At 36.2% G+C, this 22,604-nt stretch overlaps 3 protein-coding genes across 5 annotated transcripts; 1 reads left to right on the plus strand and 2 right to left on the minus strand.

Annotated features, from left to right (window-relative positions):
- Positions 1-1,347: 1,347 nt before the first annotated feature.
- Positions 1,348-15,373, minus strand: LOC133841685 (photoreceptor-specific nuclear receptor). Its single transcript, XM_062274357.1, is given in 10 exon segments — positions 1,348-1,585; positions 1,646-1,810; positions 1,872-2,239; positions 3,764-4,093; positions 4,178-4,233; positions 4,323-4,437; positions 6,694-6,797; positions 13,385-13,533; positions 13,535-13,782; positions 15,286-15,373. Coding segments are annotated over 10 exon segments (1,764 nt in total). The 5' UTR covers positions 15,332-15,373; the 3' UTR covers positions 1,348-1,402.
- LOC133841689 (odorant receptor 42a-like) lies at positions 9,104-11,797 on the plus strand. Its single transcript, XM_062274362.1, has 3 exons — positions 9,104-9,879; positions 10,677-11,034; positions 11,662-11,797. Exons 1-3 carry the CDS (start codon positions 9,104-9,106, stop codon positions 11,746-11,748), a joined length of 1,221 nt encoding a protein of 406 aa, XP_062130346.1. The 3' UTR covers positions 11,749-11,797.
- A 4,988-nt stretch (positions 15,374-20,361) lies between the features above and the next one.
- LOC133841688 (ADP-ribosylation factor 6) lies at positions 20,362-22,600 on the minus strand. Of its 3 annotated transcripts, none has more exons than XM_062274361.1 (5): positions 22,582-22,600; positions 21,443-21,556; positions 21,219-21,374; positions 21,005-21,151; positions 20,362-20,934 (listed from the first exon to the last, which is right to left on the minus strand). In XM_062274361.1, exons 2-5 carry the CDS (start codon positions 21,522-21,524, stop codon positions 20,792-20,794), a joined length of 528 nt encoding a protein of 175 aa, XP_062130345.1. In that variant the 5' UTR covers positions 21,525-21,556; positions 22,582-22,600; the 3' UTR covers positions 20,362-20,791. The 3 variants fall into 3 exon arrangements, with proteins under 3 accessions (XP_062130345.1, XP_062130344.1, XP_062130343.1); XM_062274360.1 differs by lacking the exon at positions 22,582-22,600 and adding an exon at positions 22,372-22,513; XM_062274359.1 differs by lacking the exon at positions 22,582-22,600 and adding an exon at positions 22,302-22,507.
- Between the last annotated feature and the right edge of the window lie 4 nt (positions 22,601-22,604).

Consider the following 22,604-nt stretch of genomic DNA (forward strand, 5'->3'; position numbering starts at 1 on the left):
AAACATGACGACCAAATGACAGAGTTCTTCCAGAGATAAGACGAAAATATAAGAGAACCTTTTCCAGGCATAAGGGTAATTCTCTGATAAATGTGCGTCCATCTTTACAGTAAAAAAAAAACATAAACTTAAACAATTTTAAAAATAAGTGAAGGATATTCTTAAAGCTTTGGATTAGCACTATTTTTAGAGCTAAGATTGATTTTAGAAACTCGTTATGTTTTACGATAAAATATATAAATTCGTTCATTTTTTGGCTTTGCGTACGAATTTGTTAATTTTTGCAATCATCAACACAGAAAACAAAACAGAAAAAAAATTGCAAAACCATTCATAGCTCAAATTAAAGTACTAATCTATAGCTATGAAAATAACTTTTTCTTATTTTTAAAATTATTTCCGGTTATGTTTTTGTTTTTCTTACTGTAAAGATGGTCGCACGCGACATTTATCAGAGAATTACCCATATATGTATAATATATATAGAGTCTTTTAAAACTATACGTAGGTCACTCATTCACAAATTTAATTCACACAAACCGAATCACAATTAGCTCAATATTTATCGATAATGTTGATTAATAGAAGTTATTTTTATTTACTGTAGATTAAAATTTCTGTTTAATAATGAACCACGTAATTAAAATAAATGTAAACTACATTTACATATATGTAGGTAATAAATTACCCGCACATGCAATCTTGAAACAAGTCGTATACTTAATAATTTCAGCGCAATCAATTTGTTGTTATACTGTTTATAGAGAAATACACTCATTTTCTTTACAAAACATGATTCAATGTGAAATAAAAATAATATGTTTACTTTTGCTTCACACATATGGATATATTATATGTGCACTATGTTTATCAAGGAGAAAATGTTAAAGGTCAATGTTGCCTATAGGCACGTTAATAAGGGTTAATTAAAACATAAAATGTATTTAAATTGCATAAACATGACGACCACATGACAGAGTTCTTCCCGAAATAGGATAGCATAGATATAATGGGACCTTCTTCAGGCATATCTCAAAGACATTACGAAATTATAAAAATATATAAGATTTAGAAAGAAATTACATAGAAAACTCTCTTAACGATCACCTTTACCATTTTACCTGGCTTTTTTTTAACGGAAACTTTGGCCTTTGCATTTGGTATAGTTGTCAAAGCAAGTTGTGGCCAATTCCAGCAAAAAATGTGTTCACGCTATTCAGAATTCGTAATTCAAGAATTCCCTAACCTAATGTGTTCTCCAAAATCAACTCCAATTCCACCACAATCCCAAAAGCATAGAAATTAATACCAAGATAAAGACTCAATGGAATTTAACATCCAAGACATAAAAACGTATTCATATATTCATTTAAATTACATAAAAACTTAAGCGTTAAATTATCTAGTTCTTATACATGTCGCAGAGCACCTTCTCCATGGGCGTGTTTCCAATGGTGCGCTGAAAGAAGATCGATTCGATCTTGTGGGAGTTGATCATGCGCAGCAGAGGCAGCATCAACAGCAAGCGACCAAATCGAGCAATTTGTGCTGTGAACTGTGTCTTCGTGTGCTGCGACAGCATAACCTGTGAATTAATAAATAAATTAATAGAATGCAGTATAAATGTTGGAGAAATTTCACTTACATGAGCCTGATCCTGCAGGTTCTCGATCTGTGCCGGATCCTTAAGGCCACGGGTTTCGGGTCGGAAGAGCACAATGGCTTTGAGACAGGCGAACTCAGCGGGATCGACGAGAACAGCCTTGTACTTGCAGAAGATTTCATGCAGAGTTCGTACATCGGCAGCCAACTAAAAAAGAGAAGAGAACAATCATTAAAAAACTTTGTAGGAACGAAGGAGATTAACTTACCTCCTCCTTGGTGACACAATTATCACCGTTTGCATTGTTCTCCAAGTTGTTGCAATGTTCGGCCACCGAGAAGAGCGCACAGCCTGTGGGATCGAGGGGAATGCACCATTGAATGGCATTCAGAAGAAACAATTCTGACCACGACTCCTCCAGCAGTATAACCTGATCCCTAAACGACAGCCGGGCAAAGCTCGGCAGATTCTTGGCCCACTTAACAGCCATAAAAAGAAGTCTGGCACTCGTCTCGTAGACAGTCTCATGCTGATGATTGTAGAGATTGGGCGACATGAACTGCGGCATTATAAAACTCGCATCGCTTCTGCTGCCCGTATTCGGTTCCTCATCGTTGGTCACATCAATCGAGTCATCTGCAAGGACAATGATAGAGAGGTAAGTAAACTGTGCAGAATTTTACAATATTTCAAAATACACTTAAATAATAAACATCACATTACAGTGTGAGTTTTAAAACTTAAAACAAATTTATAAATTTCGACAATGGCCTTCTCCCTAAGTTATTAGTTATAATATTAATTGCAGATTAGATTATGATTAATACTCTAAAATAAAATTAATTAAAATAATAAACAAACTAAATCCAATTTAAACAAATTGCACAATAATCTATTTACGTTTCTTAAATCTAAACAAAGGTTTATTAAAATTAAAGTAATTTAAGTAATTTTTGGCCATTTTTTACTCGTTCTGTCCTTTACCATAATTTTCGCTTATTAAATATGTAAAGAACATAATATTATCAGTTTAATTCTATTCTGTTTGACGTATATATTTTATGTTTTAACCATTTCAGAACCAAATCAAGTTTCTGAACTTTAAATTGTTGAGGTTGTTTAAAAAAAAATATGAAAATATATATATTATTCTAATACTAAATGACATTTTAGCAAAACTTAAATGCAGACAGTAGAACAGTTGACTTAACTAAAAAATATATAAGAAAAAGGAAAAATAAAAGCAAATGCCACTGAAACTTTATACTATAAAAAAAGATATTGGCATCGTTAGTCTCGAAAAATACATTTAAAAATAATATCATAGAAATTTACTTCTAGCATAATCCTTACATTTATTTTAGGCTTAACAAAAATGTATAAAAGCACACAAATTTAAATCAATTTTATTATCTTAATTTTTGTTGTAATATTTTTTATTTTTGCTCATATTATTTTATAATGTTTGCTCAAATGAAATATATCAACATATAATTTCTTAGTGTTTGTTTGTTTTGTATTTTACTTCGAATGCTAAATTCTATGCATAGAATAAACAAAAAACATAAAACAAAAATTAAATAGTCCAAAAACAAATAATTATTAGTAATATTTAATTATTATTCCTTGCTAGCCTGAAGGCCTCAGTCCCTCTGTCTCATATCATTGCAATAAGGAATTGTGTATTTATTTATTATAAAGCATAGATTATAAATATAATAATATAATATAATATAATTTATAACATAGCATAAATTTACTAACGATGGCCTCCTTGGCCTTTGGCTAGAATAAGGACTTGTATTCGTTATGGCAATCAAAAATAATAATAATTTATATAATAATATAATATTATTTCCTTACTATTTTTTATTCCGGTCACCCTGGCTATATTATATTTACACTCAATGGTATATTTTGAATGACACTATAACAGTATACCAAAAACATAGCCTTTAATATGTTTCAGTTTTTGTTGCGGTATTTTCGGTATATACCGTATATTTGATTAATAAACCCGAAATGCGTTGCTTTTATTCAAATTGTGTAACGGGTATCTCACAGTCAAGCACCCTCAACTGTAGCTTTCTTACTCCTTTTTGTATTGTTCTGTGCATCAATAAATGAATAAATAAAAAATAAATTATTATAAATAGTTACCATCATTATCGTTCTCTGGCATTGGACTCGCGGAGCTGATGGAGGAGACGCTGCCGCCGGCATTGTTGTTGTCATTGGCCGCATCTGGAGCCGGCGAGCTGGGATCAATGGAGTGATTGCTGCTGGAGTTGGTCGAGTGCGAGATATTGCCACTGCTAGACAACTCCATGGCGACGCCATAGGCCGCCTTCTCCTTAGGCGAATGATGCAGGCCAGCGCTGTTGAAGATGGGAAAACCGCTGGCATGATTCATGTGATTCGTGGCCAACTGCATCGATGAGCTGAGGTGATTGTGGTGCAGCAGACGTCCCGTCGGCAGGCTGCCCAAAGCTACAAAGTGAGGAGGCACAGACATTAGTTTCACACACTATGATAAACTAAGGGGCAGTTGATGTCGAAGGAGGAGATACTCACAGGGCGGTGGCAGCAGGCTCGAGCCGTAGCAGGGCGGTGAAAGTAGCACAGGAGGTCTGCAGATTTAGGGCGTTACATAAGAAAGAGAGAGAGAGAGAGAGTTATGCAAATGACAGTCAGAGTGAGTGAGTGAGTGAGTACTTACCCAAAAACACCAACGGCTACGGCGGCTTCTCGCAGTGCTCGACCGTGTTCCATCTCCCGCAGTGTCTCCGGCCGTATAGTGGCCGTGTTGCGGGGCTGTCGCTCATTTTGCACGGCTGTAATTGGAAAACAAATACGAAGCACACATAAGTAACACTTCTCTTCTATATACCACACAACTCTGCCTAATGTCTGTCTGTCTGCATAATGAGAAAATGTCAGTGTGACAAAATTGCTTGACGCCTCACTAAATTTTCAGCAGGTAGCACAGCGCGTGCCTTCGCTGCGATTCTCAATCATCGCCGCCCGATTTCAAACACACACACCCCCCTCCCCGCAAAACATGCTAAATTGGTTTTGTGGTCACGTGCCGCTCACGCCCACAAATTGTTTTCCCATTTGTTTATGCAATTCTGCCACACAATGAGCTCGAGTTGGCTTTAACCCTCCCTCCTCCTCCTCCTCGCAGCTTCCCCCCTCGCCTCCGCAAACTCAGTGTTGCCGTTTTGCATATGCCGAGCATAAATTATGGTTAAATAATTAGAGGCTGCATATCCGCAATTGAGTTGCGGCTATTGATTCAAACGCTGTTAATAAAGCACTCAAATTACAAGCGTGTGAATATTCGAATGACGAATACCCGCAGTGATATCACACGAATACTGCATCTACATTATTTGTTCAAATGTTACAACTGATTTTCAACTATAATTAGGAAAAGTACTTCCAGTATAAAGTGTACTCTATAGCACGGTGTCTAATTATATTTTAAAATGTATACAGTGAAAACTCTTTTAGCAAACACTTCTTTAAAGAGGAAACCCTTCTACGGCGTTCTTTTAATAGAGTTTTTAGGTCAATATTGCGTTTATTTTTCACACTTATTGTTAGAGATTCTTCAAACAAATATTAAACTAAACTCAGTCTTTGAATTTGTTGTATACATAACATACATTGCGACTTCTGATTTAGAGATATTTCATAATCAAAGCATGTGTCGAATAATAGAGAAAATAATACAATTTTAAATGTAGAGAACAGTGTCGATACACTGATAAAATAAAAATTTATTCTCGTTCTTAAATGAAGAATTTTGCGTTGTCAAAACTTCAATGAAACGGAAAATTCTTGTTTAATAAACGTAATCTTCCATTTAATAAATACCTTCATTAAAATGTTCGATATTATTTTAACCAGAATAAAACTTAAAGTATAAATTCGTCTTAATTTAAAATACACAATTCGGGATTGAATAAATTGCTTGACATTTTAAAACGTATAGCAGTCATAAATAAATGCACAATTGGTTCAAAAAAATAGGAAAATTATGAATACATTTTTAAAAGGAAAAATTCTATACTGAAACCCAATTAATGTAAGAGTTTTGTTGTTATTTTATTTTGGTAATGGAATCGAAGTGTGTTTTTCATCCTTCGAATCAAGACAATATTTTGTGAAATGAATTAGCTAACATTATTTTTCAAATATAAAAAGTAAATATTTGAGACGGCGATAAAAAAAATAAAAAACCAATCGTAGTATTTTTTTAACCAGATGCTCCTCTTGGACGGACAGAAGTGGCCCGACATTGGATGTACATCCAAGAAAGTTTTAATTAATGAAAAAAAAAGATTTCCGCCTCTTAAATCTTGTGACAATAGTGGAGACATTACAACTGCAATATTTCTCACAGAAAAGAGATTTCTGTTGATTCATTTGCAATTGCTAAACCTAATTGTTGAATACAATTAAAAACTTTTGGTTGACCGAAAATGTTGAAGCATTTTTAAAATTTGAAAATAATTTACTTCAATCCTTTTACGTAGTATTTTCTATTAATTTTGCAAATAAATTGTATTGTACAAATTTAGCGTCATTCGCCGAAAATCAGTTAAAACTTTGCTACACTAACACGTGAGTTAGAGAAAACAATTCGTGAGTTTGTCAATCCATCAATGACTGATCAATATTCGAAGTATACATATAGACATGAGAAGAGACAATGTGTGTTCATTCAAGTGCCGCAAAGCTCTTCAAAAATCTGTCAAAGACAACAAACCAGCCAGCAGGTAACAAATCAATTGAGTGAGCAATATGTAAATAAAGCGCAACGAAACCAGCGAGGACAACACGACACGACACGCTTTTGGAGATGAATCCTCCCCAGGAGACTATTCGAAAATATTCATTCGTGGGAAAGGGTTAAAGCTAGAGCTCTTCATCTGTTGATGAGCGATGTTTACATTAGACGCGTGTGCAACTCTCTCTATATCTTTTGAGCAGCAATTAAACGTGATTCAGTTCATTAGAGCGTTGTCGGGATTATCAATATGAATTAGAGGTTAATAAGTACAAACTACTTTATTGCTTACCATCCTTGTTCATGCCCATTTGGAGGCACTTCTTAAGCCTGCATGCCTGGCATTGATTCCGATGCGCCTTGTCCACAATACAACGTCCGGTGCCTGCTTGGCAGCTGGAAATGAAAAAATGCGTGTTTCGATTAATTCAAGTTGAATTTAACGACCTCGGTCGTAATTAAGTTATACTATACAGTCTGATAACAAGATTTGTCGTGTCAAAAATTGCAACATTTGTCAGATCCCGAGCAAACGAAGCGAAAGAGCGTAAGACCTTAGGACAAAAGCCACTTCAGCAGCAGTAGAGCAAAAAGTATCTTTCAGTTCGTACTCGTATCTATCGGCCTTTTGTTCGATGACTGAGTCGGAGTCTGAGTCTGTGTGTGTGCACTTGTGGCATTTTAATCAAATCACGATTCAGTCTGAGTGGCGTGCATGAAATCATTTGCCACCCCCTCTTGGCAATCGCTTTGTCACTTTAGCTTAGTGCTCAGTCCTTGCATCCCTTTCGCACTCGCACAGTCATAGAGCAGACAGCGTCTGCGCCAAAATTCAAAACACAAAAACACAAATGGCAAAGGTTCTTAACTGACAACGAATGCTACCTCCTCTTAGAGGCAGAGCAAGTGTATCCATCCATTTCTATTTCCATCTTTTTCCTATTTTATGTGTTTTGTGGCGCCGCTGCTAAAGTTTTGACTAACTAACAAAGCACTTAGCCAAATGTATCTCTATACTACTCAAACTCTACTCTCGCATGTGTGTGTGTGTGTGCCACATTCTACACTAGCATTTGTGTATAAAATATGCAAATTCTTCGATTTCGAAAACAAATCACGTAGATTGAGGCTGGGCGGCGACCAGAGTCAATTATTTTACTTTCACGTTCCGTTCACGTCCTTTCGCAATATAAATATATGCTTTTATATACTCGTTTACTCGATTATCAGTTTGGAGCCACATCAAAATGCAAATGACATAATTGAAATAGTCAAATGTGTTTTTTTTTTCAATATTTGACTATTTTAATTATGTCATTTGCTTTTTTATGGGTTTATAAAAGTTTAAGGTGCCATTACTTATTAATCAATATTATTAAATTTGAACATAAATATATAGTATGATATTATATAATAATGAAATATGTAAAAATGTGCCATTTAAAAGTTAAGTATTTAATTAATATATAGAAATACTAAAAATATATTTTCGTATATGGATTTGTAGCATGCCTTATCAAAGTCAAGAGTTCAATTGCACATTTCTAATCTAACTCATGTAATTTTAAAACAATTTAAAATAAAACCAAATAAGAAATATGCTCGACAATGAGATACCCGCTACCAGTTTTGAATAACAGCAAGGCAGTGCGGTAATATTCTTAAAATATACCAAATATACTAAAGGCTCTAGCTTCATAGCTTACATACATGTATTTTATGCATATATTCTGAAGACACCAAATGATGAGAATTATATTTTAAAGTTAATGCAATTTCTATAATAATTTTTAAAATGCAATCGTCATTATCAATAAAAGTATTTGGGTAAGCACCAGTTTTAAAATTCACTTAAATAAATGCCGTAGAATGTCGTAGGCTATTTATTAAAGCCGTATACTATAACTTGAACAACGAACCAAATATAATTGCACAATTTATAAATACAAAAAAACAACCTTGAAAGTCATCCAAACCATAATAAATAAATTTGAAAATAAAATAAATAAAGAGTTAAATTATTGGTATACAAAACTAAACAAAATACAAAATTGCAAAAAATTTTAAATGCCAAAAATAAATAAAATTAACGTTATCAAAACCAAAAATAAAGAAATTTTAAATAGAAGCAGATTAAAAAAGTTGCAGGAGGAAAATAATCAATATAACAAATTGCTAATTTTAGACTATGAAATATGAATGCAAATAAACTATGAATTTTGTTAGCTCCGAATGTGTGCCAAACGAATAAACGAATAACGAATAAACTCGATTAATACACAAAATATGAACACTGAGAACTAATGCAGCCTGTGAAGTCAGTCTGGCAGCCTTGAGGACACATCAATTATTGATGGCCAAGTGTAAACTTTTACACTTCTCGAAGCGTTACGTGACCAACAACAAAACAACAAAACAACAACTTTGTCTGTCTTCGCTGTGGCATTTGCAACATTCTCAATACGCTACGCGCTGTGAGGACAAAGCGAAGGAGGCCATTGGAGAGTCCTTGCAGTCGGCTTTGGTGTCCTGCTGCGTAAATTGAAATATTAACTTTAATTGATTTCAACTAATGTTAATAAATGTTTCATGATGAGTTTACGAGCATAATCACGCCATTTGTCTGTCGCATATAAAAGGCCAATGCAATCGCATTGAAATTTCAATTTCAATTCCAATTTCAACACAAGCATTCAATAGGAATGGTGCTACATCGACTCTTTCCGGCCATGTTCCCGGCCAAGGATACAGAACCGGCCAAGTCACGGAATGCAACGCTTTATCTGCTGCGCTGCGTCTTCTTCATGGGCATTCAGTCGCCGCCAAAGAACTTTTTCCTCGTCTACATTCTGTGGTCATTTGCCCTCAATTTGTGTTCGACCTTTTATCAACCCATTGGCTTCATATCGGGCTTCATCAGTCATCTGTCGGAATTCTCGCCAGGTGATTTTCTCACCTCCATGCAGGTGACCTTTAATGCGTATTCCTGCTCCACCAAAGTGATCATTGTCTGGGTGCTGCACAAACGCTTCGAGAAAGCCAACTTGATACTGGATCAGATGGATAAACGCTTAACACAACCGAAAGAAAGGAGCAAGGTTCACAGTGCCGTCTCGTTCAGCAATCGCATCTTCTTTGGCTTCATGACCGTCTACATGGTCTATGCCACCAGCACCTTCATTAGCGCCGTCTCCTTTGGCCGACCTCCGTATCAGAATTATTATCCATTCCTCGACTGGCGTTCGAGTAAATGGGAATTTTGGCTGCAAGCCGGACTGGAGTATTTTGCCATGCTGGGCGCCTGTTTCCAGGACGTTTGTGTCGACTGTTATCCCATCAACTTTATTCTACCGTTGCGTGCACACATGCGGAATTTTGCGGAGCGTTTGAGGCAACTGGGTCAGGATCCAAATGAATCACCGGAAGAGAGTCACGAGAAGCTCATTGAGTGCATTCAGGATCACAAGGTTATACTGCGGTTCGTATGAATTTAGAAGTTGTGAAGCTAGCTTTTGCCTGGCTTAAGAAACTTTCAAACTTTCTGCAATATATTTTTTCTTAAATGTGGCTATTAAGTGAGAAAAAGGTGCTGATAAGTGAAATTTGGTGTAGCTTAGGCACATGCGCTGTTTGACGTCCTCAACTTCATATTATTCATTTATTACATTTTGAAATAATAAACTTATGCCAATAAGTGAATTTTAGTGCAATTTAAGAAACTTTCATACTTTTTTTTAATTTCTTTTTTCCTAAGTCTGACCATTAAGCGAGAAAATGGTGTAGATAAGCGAAATTTGGTGAACAATTGTTTAAACGCATGCGTTGTTTTGAAGCCCTTAACTTCATATTATTCATTAATTACATTTTTAAACAAGAAACATAGGTCAATAAGTGAGTTTTAGTACAGTTTACACCCATTCTTCGCTTAATGACTTCGTTTCTACTTAGCGTCCATACTGTTTAGATAATACACTGACTAAAATTGAAAAAAAAAACCACCGTTAACATAAAATATGTCTGTTGTTAGTAATCCAATCGTTCCTCTCTTAATGGCCACTTTGCATTGCATCACATCCACTTAACGGCCACACTATTTATTTAATGCATAGACAAAAATTTAGTAAAAAAAAACACATAATTAATAATGAAAAATTCTACTGCTTGACTTAAAGTCTTTTTCATTTAACTGCTTCGCCGTTAAGTGAGGTTCTATTTATAAATTTTGTCCAGTTCTAATGTACAATCAATCTAAATCTATAACTTTTTGCCTTATAGCTTCTGTGATACACTGCGTCCTGTCATCTCGGGCACTATCTTTGTGCAGCTGCTTGTTGTGGGTTTAGTGCTGGGCTTCACCATCATTAACATTGTGCTTTTTGCCAACTTTGCCTCTCGCATAGCGGCACTTTCATTCATGACAGCTGTGCTGCTGGAAACTACGCCTTTCTGTATACTCTGCAATTATCTGACCGATGACTGCTTCGATCTGGCGGATGCCTTGTTTGAGTCTAATTGGATTGACAAGGAGCAACGCTACAAGAAAACTCTGATTCAGTTCTTGCAGAGCCTTCAGAAGCCAATTGTTTTCATGGCCGGAAATGTGTTTACCATTTCCGTTGCCACCAACATTAGTGTAAGTATGACTATAGTAAAAAAATTAAAAATTTATTTGGAAAAGTCAAGTGGTTTTGAACTTTTTAGTCCAAAAACTTTTTGTAAAAATATTTTAATTAAAGACTCTTTCAAATCTTCATTAATAAAAATCACCAGCTGCTTAACTTTTTTATATTCTTTGCTGAATAGTGTCGTAAATTCAAAGGCTATGCAGTAAATAGTGCCATGATAATGATCTTTCTACAAACTTTAAAGCAGTTAAAATAGTCTATTTTACAATTTAAAGCTTGAATTTCAAATATGAAAAATATGACATATCAAAACTAAGAAGAATTTGAAATATGATAATATTCTACTAAAATTTTCGTTATTGAAAAAAAATGTAGAATAGAAATTGTGAATAACATTCAAAATAGAAAAAATCTCATATAGATTTTTATTTTATTTTTTTATTTTATTATAATCGTTATTTTATTATTATAATTAAATTATCTAGTATTTAATACTACATTTAATAGAGAAGAGAGTACTGTCTGCTGGGGCCTTCGACTAGAGATTTTTAGATCGCACTTTTTTATCTAAACCTACCTAATAAAAATGCCAAATATAAATTCTTCACTAATACATTATTTATCCTTTCTTGCAGGCCACCAAATTTTCATTTTCTGTGTTCACGCTGGTAAAACAAATGAACATTGCCGAAAAACTATCCCAGCCAAGTGCAATTGAATAGAATAAATTTAAATAATATTACACTTATTATAAATTCAATTTAATTTAATAAACTGTTCAAATTTTCATAATAAAATGTTTTCAAATTGCAGCCAATTGACAATAATTGAAATCTCCGGCAGAGGGATATACCTTGTATATACACATGATATAGTATACAAAGCAAACCCATTTTTTTTTTTGGGAGCGCACATTGACTTCGCTGACTATCGGAAAAACACGTCACGTAGCAAAAGAAAAATATACTCGTTTACTAGTTTTGGTCCTCTAGCTGGTCCCTAAGCCATTTGTCTGCATATGAGTGTCTGTGTGTGTGTGTGTGTGTGTGTGTATGTGTGCGTGTCATACCCTCGTCGTGCAGGACTCACAGGACTCTGCTCCATTTTCGTTTGAAGGGCGAATTGAGCCGCCCCTTTTTTTTTGTCTTTTTTTCTCATCTTCTAACTTTGTTGCGATTTGGCTTAGCTTGGTGCCTGCTGCCTGCTGCCTGGTGGGTGAATGGATGAGAGGATGAGAGGATGAAGTTCGCGTTTCGAAGGTCTGTTGTGGCATGAAACTAAGAGGGGGCGGAGTGCGGTCACATTTGGCCAAGTGTTTTGCGCTTAAGCCCTCCATATCAATCTCATGGGACCGCAAGGATATAGAGATTTCGACGTTTCTGATTTACCGTCACAAAGTTTCTGGATGGGGCACAAAAAACACACACACACCCACACACACACACACACACAAAGCTGGGAATATACATTACGAAATCATAATTTTATGTTGACTGCAAAGATTTTGTCGCCAAAGTTATTTGTCTGTTCCACGATGATTTAATGATAATTGAAAATGGAAATGGAAATGGATACTGACAATAAAATAGTATACGATTATGGCCGCAATGTGTTTGCCTACAAATTATGCTAGTTTTCTGAGTCTGCGTGCCAAGGACAATGCCACTTATAGCCAGAGCAAGTTGACAAACAAATGGCGTCAACGTTCTAGGGGAAAAAGTAAAAAACAAACATAAAATAAAATCCGCACTTTAAATTCAATTACATTTTGCCGCCACTCGCTCAGTTTTTTTTACATCAAAAAGGAAAAAGGCGGCAGCAAATGGATTTGGAAGCTGCACATGATGCTCGGCCAGGATTTGCATAGAGTTCAGCTGGAGTTCAACTCGACTTCAACGAAGTCAACGATGGCAAATGTGCGCATTCAAAAGTTGACGCGCCAAATCCCAAAGATTTGAATAATTGTAATAAATTTAGGAAACATTTCGTAAGCCTCCAGACACCAGGCGAGGCACATTCAACCACCCAACCACCCAACACCCAACGCCACCACCCGCCCATTGCCATTAGCCACTTGCTAAATGGCAAGCGACATTTTATGGTCATGGGCGGGTCAGCTAGGATCAAGTGAGAGTCCTTCGTTGCTTTGTTATTCTACCTACCGATAAATGAGCTTGCGTCGCACGCTGCTCTTGAAGAAACCGGAGCAACCATTGCACGCGTGCAAAACAAATGGTGTCGAAAAAAAAAGCTCTATCTCTTATAGTTTCTGAGATCTAGGTGTTCATACGGACGGACGGACAGACGGACAGACGAATCAAGTAAGAGTCCTTCGCTGCTTTTTGTTATTCTACCTACCGATAAATGAGCTTGCGTCGCACGCTGCGCTTAAAGAAACCGGAGCAACCATTGCACGCCAGGATGCCGTAATGTTTGCCCGAACTGGTGTCGCCACACACCACACAGATGAGGCCCAGATTCTGACCCTTCAGGCGCGGCAACCCAGATTGATCCCCCCGATGCCTGACTGGCTGCCTGATGATTGGATGCAATGGATGCCGCGGCAGCTGCTGCGGCTGCAGCTGCACTGTGATTCCATCCAAGTAGGCGACTTGGAGTGGTCAACGATGGAGCCGCCGAGACCGGAGTGTGCGCTGGTGTTGATGGCGGTGGCGGTTGTTGTTGTTGCTGTTGTTGTTGTTGTTGTTGGCCATGTGTTGGCGGTGTGTAGCAATGACGCGCTGGACTGTGCAGCTCTAGAAACAGAAAAGAAAAAGGGGATATGCAATAAAAAATCACTTATGTAGTTCATTTAAATTAAATTGCAATTTGTCAAAAGGCGCAGGGGAGAAAGAAGGGGGAGAGAAAGAACCTTTGCTCGTCTGAGAACTAATCCCTGCGTGCCGACATTGACGCCCTGTAATCCGCAAATATATTTACACATTCAATTAGGGTGCCATTAAGCCAAACGGCTCGAAGGACTTCTCTGCCTGTTTGCCCGTCTGCTGCTCTCGGGGGACAATTGTTTTGCCATCACACCCTAATTTGATTGTAGTTTTCGCTACTGATTTCTTGATGCACTTAACCCTCAACTCAATTTCGACTTTGTTACACTCGCCACTTGGCCGTGCACTGGAGCGATTCTCAATTCTCTGGCATTCATGCAGTCTGTTGCCAAACTCTCTCTCTCTCTCTCTCTCTATCTCACTCTCATTCTCTTCCTGACTTCACTTGTCTGTCCGGCGGCTTTACTGGTTTCTTGTCTGGTACACCAACTGTGGTCTAATGCCAGCCGGATTAGCGTCATATGCTTGCATTTTGCCTTTGTTAATTTTATGAGCTCGTTGAAATTCACTTTAGCGTATCCTTCCGGCAAAAGTGTTAAAATATATTCGAGTCCGCCCCCGATTCCTGGATTGTGTTATGAATTTTGAAATTTTGGCAGCCTGACTCGAAATCTAATTCAATTTTCTGATTATCGTAAATTGAATTTAGTCCTTCGTCCTTTCGTGCGCCTGTGATTCGATTTGAATATTCATTTTCTTTGAACTTGTTGTATTTTTATTTATACGTATAATATCTAGGGTTCAATAGCTACTTTGGCACATACATAAATTTATTTATTTCATTTGCTGTAAGTACAAATTAGATGTAAATGAATTTTTTATGCAAATTATTCTGAGTGTGAGGTCAGTCCATTTTTAATTATATTAGTAAAGCCCAAAAGGGACTAATTTAACTGCGCAGGTTTTTTCTTTTAAAATAAAAAAAAAGGATGAGGTTAATTTGTGTATTTATGCAAACAATTAGCTGCTCTGCATTTCGGAATTTAAATGGTTTTTTTTGTAAGAATTTATTTTACTTGCTTGGCAAGCAATGTAAACACTTTAATATTTAAAAAAAGTTATCAAATTGGTTTTAACTTTTCACAACTAAAAAATGTCTCTTTGAAAGTTCAACTAATATGATAATTTTCATATTTCATTTTTAACTTTCTAGGCTGGCAATGTCAACATTTTGATATGTAAAATATTTATTTTTCTCCTTTAACTTTTGCTCAACTTTTCACCTTTATAAAATGTACAATTGAGTTGATTAGTTTCTATATTTTTTTATTAATTAAATTTTTATGTAATTCTTATGAATTTCTTCTTTAAAAATATTGCAGACAAACACTTCTTGTATATTATTATTTTTTATCACTTTAGTTTCCTTCTGCTGATTTCTTTCTGCTGTTGCAAAACACTTCAAAATTTTACCTTGCGATCCTGGACGCGTGTCCGATAAACTTTCTTCTTTATTCATTGTAATTAGTTGGCAAATGTAACAAGTATTTTTTTTTTATTTTTTTTTAGCACTCTTGATTTATTTCAATGATTTTTGTATTGGTTTTTTATTGATTGTATGTTAATTGAGCACTTTGATTTGTTGGCATTATAGAAACATATATGAATATATTTTATCCGTGACAAAAGGCAAATGTTAAGCGACGGTTACGCGCACGGTCCAAAAATGAAATGCGAATCCGAATGTAGGACGAACTAAGCAGGACACACTCAGTGTTTGCAAGGCTCGTGCTGCTCCGACGGCGACAACAGCAGCAGCAGCGGCGACGATGGCAACGATAGCGATGATGATGTTAACGTCTCGATGTACGATTTCAGATTTATCATAAAACCATGACAGAAGCTAAACAGTCATGTGTCCACTCCAGCAGCCAGGCAGCCAACCAGCCAGCCAGCCAACCCCGAAATAGGAAAAAAAATCCTGTAGATATAATCCGTGCTCGGTGAGTGGGCAGAAGTCGGCCATGTGTATGTGTGTGTGTGTGTGCGTGTGTGTGTGGCAGAACAAAAAAGCACACCACCAGCAAGGCCAACACAACAGAACACAACACCACAGCATAGCATTGAGTAGAGTAGAGGACACAAACCATGCCATTGCCACCCACCAAGCTCAATAAGAGCAGAGAGCACGAGCAGCATCGAGCTGCCTGTTGGCAACAAGGATAACCGCACCCGCAATACACACACGCACACACACACACACACACACCCACCCACTTTCATGCCCGTTCTTGTCCAGCCAGCGCCCTCTCTCTCTATGCGAGTTCTCCCATATTACGGCAAAGACTTTTAGTGGCAACTCTGGTGGCGCATTTGCTTGTTGGCTTGCTTTGATTCGTTCCTTCTTGATGCTGTGGCAACGTCGACGCCGATGTCGATGTCGATGTCGATGTCGCTGCTGACGTCAGCGTCGACGACGCTGCTGTTGTTTGAGTGTAGGTAAGCCAAGCCGCAATCTCAATCTCCAATAAACACCAGAGCTCTTGCTCTCTCAGCGCTTTTGCTCTTGCTCTGACACACACACATACACACACACACACTCGCATACATACAAAGAGCATGCTGGCCGCCATCATTGCTAAAGCTAGAGAAGAAGCAGCAGCTCCAGCAGGCAACAAAAGCAACACCCTCTTCTGCCCACCCACCTCTCTCTCTCTCGCTCTCGCACACTCTAGTTGAGGCCTTAGTGTGTGAGTGGGACGCAGGTGCGCGGGGTGCTCGCTCACATAATCGTCTTGGGTTTTGACATTTTGTTTTTGTTTTGTAATACCTTTGTGATGTTAGTGCTTTCGAATTTGCCCCCTCTCTCGTTTTTGCTTTCCCTCTGCCACTCCTTAGCTCTCTTCCTCTCTCTTTCTCCTTTCCTCTCTCCGCATCCTCGACCTCAGTTCGAACGGTTCTTCGAACCCGATGCTACCAGTTAACTGTAATTGAATTGAACGCCAGCCTGTTGGGTGGGAGGCTGAGGAGCAAGGCTTTTTGATGCTAGCGTTCGGCTTGTTTTTGCTGTTTTAAAGTTCATTTCCCTAATATACCAGATTTATTAGCAAATTCATAATGAAATAATACTTGTGATTAAATCTAATTGCAGTTCAAGATAGTAAAAATCTATATTTCTTTTGATACGTATACGTAATAAAATTTATTTAATTTTTTATTTAATTTTTCGCATACATGTTTATTGTTGGCATAAATAACATAGCAAATATAACAAATACGTTATATTAATAAATTGACACAATTAATAGCTTATAAACTGCAGATATAAATAAACTACAAATATTTTGGAATTTCATTTTATGAATATGTATCGAATATAAAAATAGAATAATACTTAAACTATTTTTATTTTGTAAACCATATATTTATTTTGGAAATTCACATTATAAATGAAACACAATTTTGTGTAATAAGGTTTAAATATGTAAAAGCCTGAAAATATATTTTCCATTGAGTAATAATCTGAATATTTCCCCTAATTTCTTATCGTTCCATCAACTGCGATTTTGGGAGCATCACAAAATGTATTCAATGTTCAAGAATAGCAGCTGGAAATGGTTGAAACGCTGAAGCAAATCCAATAATCGATAAAAGTTCATCCAGCCACATCCTCTTAACGTGTCCCTTTTTGCTGTGGCGCTTTTGTTGTTGAGGTTTTTGCTGCGCTTAATACGCCAACATTAACTTTGTAACAAATGAGATGTCGGAATACAACAATCACCATCACCTACCCAGCTCCTACACTCGCATGCTCGCCACCCTCCCGTCCCTCCTCCACATCGCAATATTCCTCGCATTCACTCTCTCGCTCTCTTTGCTCTATCTCCCTCACACCGGAGAAAGAGAAGAGGAGGCATAGCGAGGAAACCTAACGCTCGCTAGCAGAAGTTTATGCCCAGGATAAAAGTGAAACAAACGCAAAAGTCAAAGCGCTTTGCTGAGCGCTGGCCACGCCCATGCAGTAGGAGGAGCGAGCGAGAGCGTTATCCTGTAATATCCGTGCATCAAAAATGCCCGCCAGCAACAGCAAGAGCAACAACAACAACAACAAGCGGCAGCATAGAAAATACTGTCACTGCTCAACATCGAGCACAAGCGAGACGGCTGCCGCTGTGCGAGCGGGACAACTATAGTCAAGAGGGTTGGTTCTTGACATTTGAACGGGCGACATCTCTTCTCTGCCTGGATACAAGCACACACACACACACACATTCACGCACAGCGTGGCTTTTAGTATGTGTGTGAATGTGAATGTGAATAAGAGTTGCATTTATTTCCTCTTCTTTTTTGGTTTTTCTTCGTTGGTTGCTGTTTTGTTTTGTTGCCCTTTTTGGTTGGTGGTATTATCAAGTGCAGTACACTTTATTTAATCAATCAAACTTCGAAAGTTGAGTTCATTTTCAACAGTTCAACGAAAATTAATATAAGAAAATTATTTACAACTTCAAATTTCCTCTATGATAATATTATTAATAATAAAATATGATTATTATATCAAATGAATTTCAATATGATTTAAATAAAATATATTCTAAACAATTCAAAGCAAGTCAAGGAAACGTTTCAAAAATGTTCAATATATTATATCAACTAATATTATAAAATAATTGGGAATAATACGAATTTCTAGTTTCTCAAATAGTGTTAATGCTACAAGTAAAGCAAATTTTGATTATTATATCTACTAATATTATAAAACTGATTTTAATAATTGGGAAAAATACGATAAAAAAAAAGGTTAGTCGATTTTCTAGTTTCTTAAATAGTGTGAATGTTTCAAGTAAAGTAAATTTTGATTATTATGAAACTTAGTCCAATCTATACTACTAACCTGATAAGCAAATTATTTTATTATTTAATTTTAAACTTGCTGTTAACAATAGATGGAAATGCATGAATATATAGTGTCATTGTGTCTTCCGTTTATAATTATAAAATATGAATTTCTATCACAATTTCCGGATTTATTTTATTACGAAACATTACACTTAGTTCTATAAGTAGTACTATTGTAAAGTAATTTAATATTAGTAAAACGAGCATGCTAAGAGTTTTATAGATTTTGCCCCATCTCACAAAAAAAAAGACAATTTCTTAGATCACTTTATTACATTTAACTCTTTATTAACATAACGTGTTTCTCTTACAAAATATTCATTCAAATTAAACTCTGTAAATAAGGTGAAAATTCATTCACAATTGGTTTCCGCTATTGAAAAAATGATTTGAGGGAACATAATAAATACTATGCTAATAAGGTAATAAAACGTCAGATCTTTCTTATTTGAATTGTTTGTGGCCAAGAGATTTGGTCTGATAAGCCTAATAAACAATGAATTATGCATAAAAATAAACGTACATCTTGCTTTTCTCATAATTTATATTCTTTATACGAAATGCCTTTCCGTCTGCTTGAGGCCCGTGAATATATATAAACTTTTGATGATGATGATGATGATGATGATGACGACGATGAAGATGAGATATACAAACTGAGTTCACACACAATTTTTGGGATAGCACATTGCTCGCTTGAATTGCTCTAACCAAAACAACAATAAATACACAAAGTCACATATAGAAATACTAATACAAATACAAATCAAAGTCAATGACACGTGCCGTTTTCAGGTAAATTCATGTATCTACCACAGCAGACGCACAAAACCAGTTTACAAAACAAAATAAAACAAAACAAAGAACAGTTTTAAACGCCTCGTTTAGCAATTAATATTGCTTAGTTCCCTCACTCCTCACTCCCCACTCAGCCTCCGCTCGTCAGTTATTTGTATAATTTGTGGCCATGGACTTGGCATATTTACTTTTCAACTTTCCATCAACAATGCATAAGGACACGCTGTGCTCTGCGCTGCTCTGCAACTGAAGTTGAGGCTGCCACAATCGATGCCACACTGATTGACAAGACAACACAGAGGGGATGAAATGGAATTGTAGAGAATTGTGCGGATGATAATAAATAGTCGTGACATCTTAATCAACTTGAATTGAAGAAGCAAAACTACCAACAAAGCAAATAACACAAAAAATTCCCAAGTCAATGTGAACTGCAAAGAATGGAAGAGAATTAGCGACATCCAAAAGCAAGAAAAATATGAGAGAAGCCCACAACCAAAATGAAGAAGACTTCGACTTGATACACAATTGAGGAAGGCACAGTTACTAATCGTTATATTTGAAGACTATGTTTTAATCTATAGCAATCAATAGGTTTCGTTCTATTTATCGGAGTATTGTATTGTTGCTTTCTCTGTTGTAGTTGTTGTTGTTTGTTGTTGTGGTATATGCACTTTAATTTGAATATTTATTTACAATTTATTTATTTTATTTACGACTTTCTCATTTCAAGTCAAATAACAGTTGCAATAAACAAGCATTCAACTTAATTGCTTACGTGGCTCATCATTATAATTTACAAGAAAACTTACTTAACACTAAATTTGCGGTTGTTATACTGATTTATTTTTTATGTTTTTTTTTTTCTTCTTTTTTTTTTTTATTTTTGTATTATCATTTAATTATTTTGTTTTGTTTTTTTTTCGTTTCGTATGGTTGACTGTGCTTGAAGTTCTTTTATTTATTGAGTTTGCATCGTTTGTATGTGTATTTTTTACTAATGAGAATATAGATTGATTAATTATGTATACATATACGATATATGTATAATTACTATATATGTATCTATACACACATATATATTATCAGTGTAATATATATTGGCTTCTATATATATATTGTTTTCAACTCTGTTAATTTCTGTTCGATTTTGTATTGATTTTTTATGGTTTGTTGTTTTGTTTTCACTATGCGTCTTGCAGTTTGTATAAATAAAAAATATAATAATTTTGCTTCGCTTCGCATCGAATAATACATGCCATAGAAATACGTAGGATTATGATTCTCATAATTTATGGTTCGAAGTTAGCCACGTTAGACCTTCGTAGAGGCCATCGCCGCTTGTGGCACATGATGGTTGGACATACCAATTGCGATCTCTTATTCTAGTTAAGCCTAGTTTTTCCTGGATTTCATGGGGTTTCATTGCTGCAAAACGAAAATATCACAATTATATTACTTAGTTCAAGTGATGTATGCTTCATTTGTATTTAATTACCATCAGCTAGATCCTGTTTATTAGCAAATATCAGTATAATGGCGTCCCGCATCTCTCTATCGTTAATTATCCTATGCAGTTCATTGCGAGCTTCATCTATTCTATCTCGATCCGCACAATCCACAACGAATATAAGACCCTGTGTACCTGTTTAGAGCAAACGAAAGATTGTGTTATGTTAAGTACTCCTTCAATATTGGAATCTTAAGCTTACCTGTGTAGTAGTGCCGCCAAAGCGGTCGAATTTTGTCCTGTCCGCCAACATCCCAGACATTGAACTTTACGTTCTTGTACGTGACAGTCTCGACATTAAAGCCTACCGTTGGTATCGTTGTTACTGATTGCCCCAGTTTTAGTTTATAGAGGATCGCTGGAAATTACCAAAATGAATCAATTAATGTACTTGCTATAAACTTGTAATTTCAATGGGATGATTACTTGTTTTGCCAGCAGCATCCAAGCCGAGCATAAGAATTCGCATTTCTTTGTTGCCGAAAATTTTTGATAATAACTTTCCCATGATGATGTGTCATCCATTAAACGCTCGCCAAACTGTAAATACAAATAAATAAAATGCATCTCGTAAGTATCGTTTGTAAGTTCAGCATTATCACCCATAGAGATCATTATGCAGTCGGCGGCGAATTTGCTTGATAATGTCATTGTATTGTATGTAATGAAAAAAAAACTGCCCATTGCCGGAGTTGAGTTATCGTATCAGTGTTTTTTGTGATATAAGCACGTCGCTACAAGGCGCGCACTCACACAGTTAAACATCTACACACACACACACACATAGGCACACATTCATGTGTACTTAAACATAATGCGTCAACGGAAGTTAAGAGCATTATTTTGCATAATAATTCAACTTACATTGTGCTTGCTGTGCACAACAACTACAACAGGCGACTACAACAGCGTTAAGTTCTGAGAGAATTTATCGCTTCGACTCTCACTCACACAAACACACACACAGAGACAGAGGCGCATAAACTCAAGTACAATTGGGCACGCATATAGCACATAAACAGTACATAAGCGAGTGATCATAAATTAAACAAAAGTTATCTCAATGACCCCCAACTTTATGGAACATTCGTTTAGAGGGCAAAATGCAACCGAGTTGTTGCCGTTGCCGGCATGGCGGCCAATTCCTTATGATCCTTGAACCAATTTGCCATAAAGTGCTGCTTGCTTGCTGCCTTTTGAGATAGTGTCTGTGAGCGTGAGCGTGTGTTTGCTCGCCGAACACGTCACATACACGCCCGAGTCACACACATACATACATACACACCCAAATTCTAGACGACAATGATGTGATGAGATTACGCTGCTTCGTTCGACACACTTCCAAGTTGCTTTACCATTAAACGATAACACGTTGCGTTTTATTTGTGCAAACAACGCATTTGCAAAATAAAACTAATAAAAATAATAAACTATAACAACAACAAATTTTGCACTAAAGTTCTCATATTTGTATGTTTTTCTTGTTTTCAGTGTTACCATCAGCGTGACCGCAAGCACAATTTCGTAATCTACACTTTTACGTCATAAAAGATACTAAAATATACCTCGGGCTAATTCACTAACTGGT

Source organism: Drosophila sulfurigaster, chromosome 3 (genome assembly GCF_023558435.1).
Source record: "Drosophila sulfurigaster albostrigata strain 15112-1811.04 chromosome 3, ASM2355843v2, whole genome shotgun sequence".
NCBI lineage: Eukaryota > Metazoa > Arthropoda > Insecta > Diptera > Drosophilidae > Drosophila > Drosophila sulfurigaster.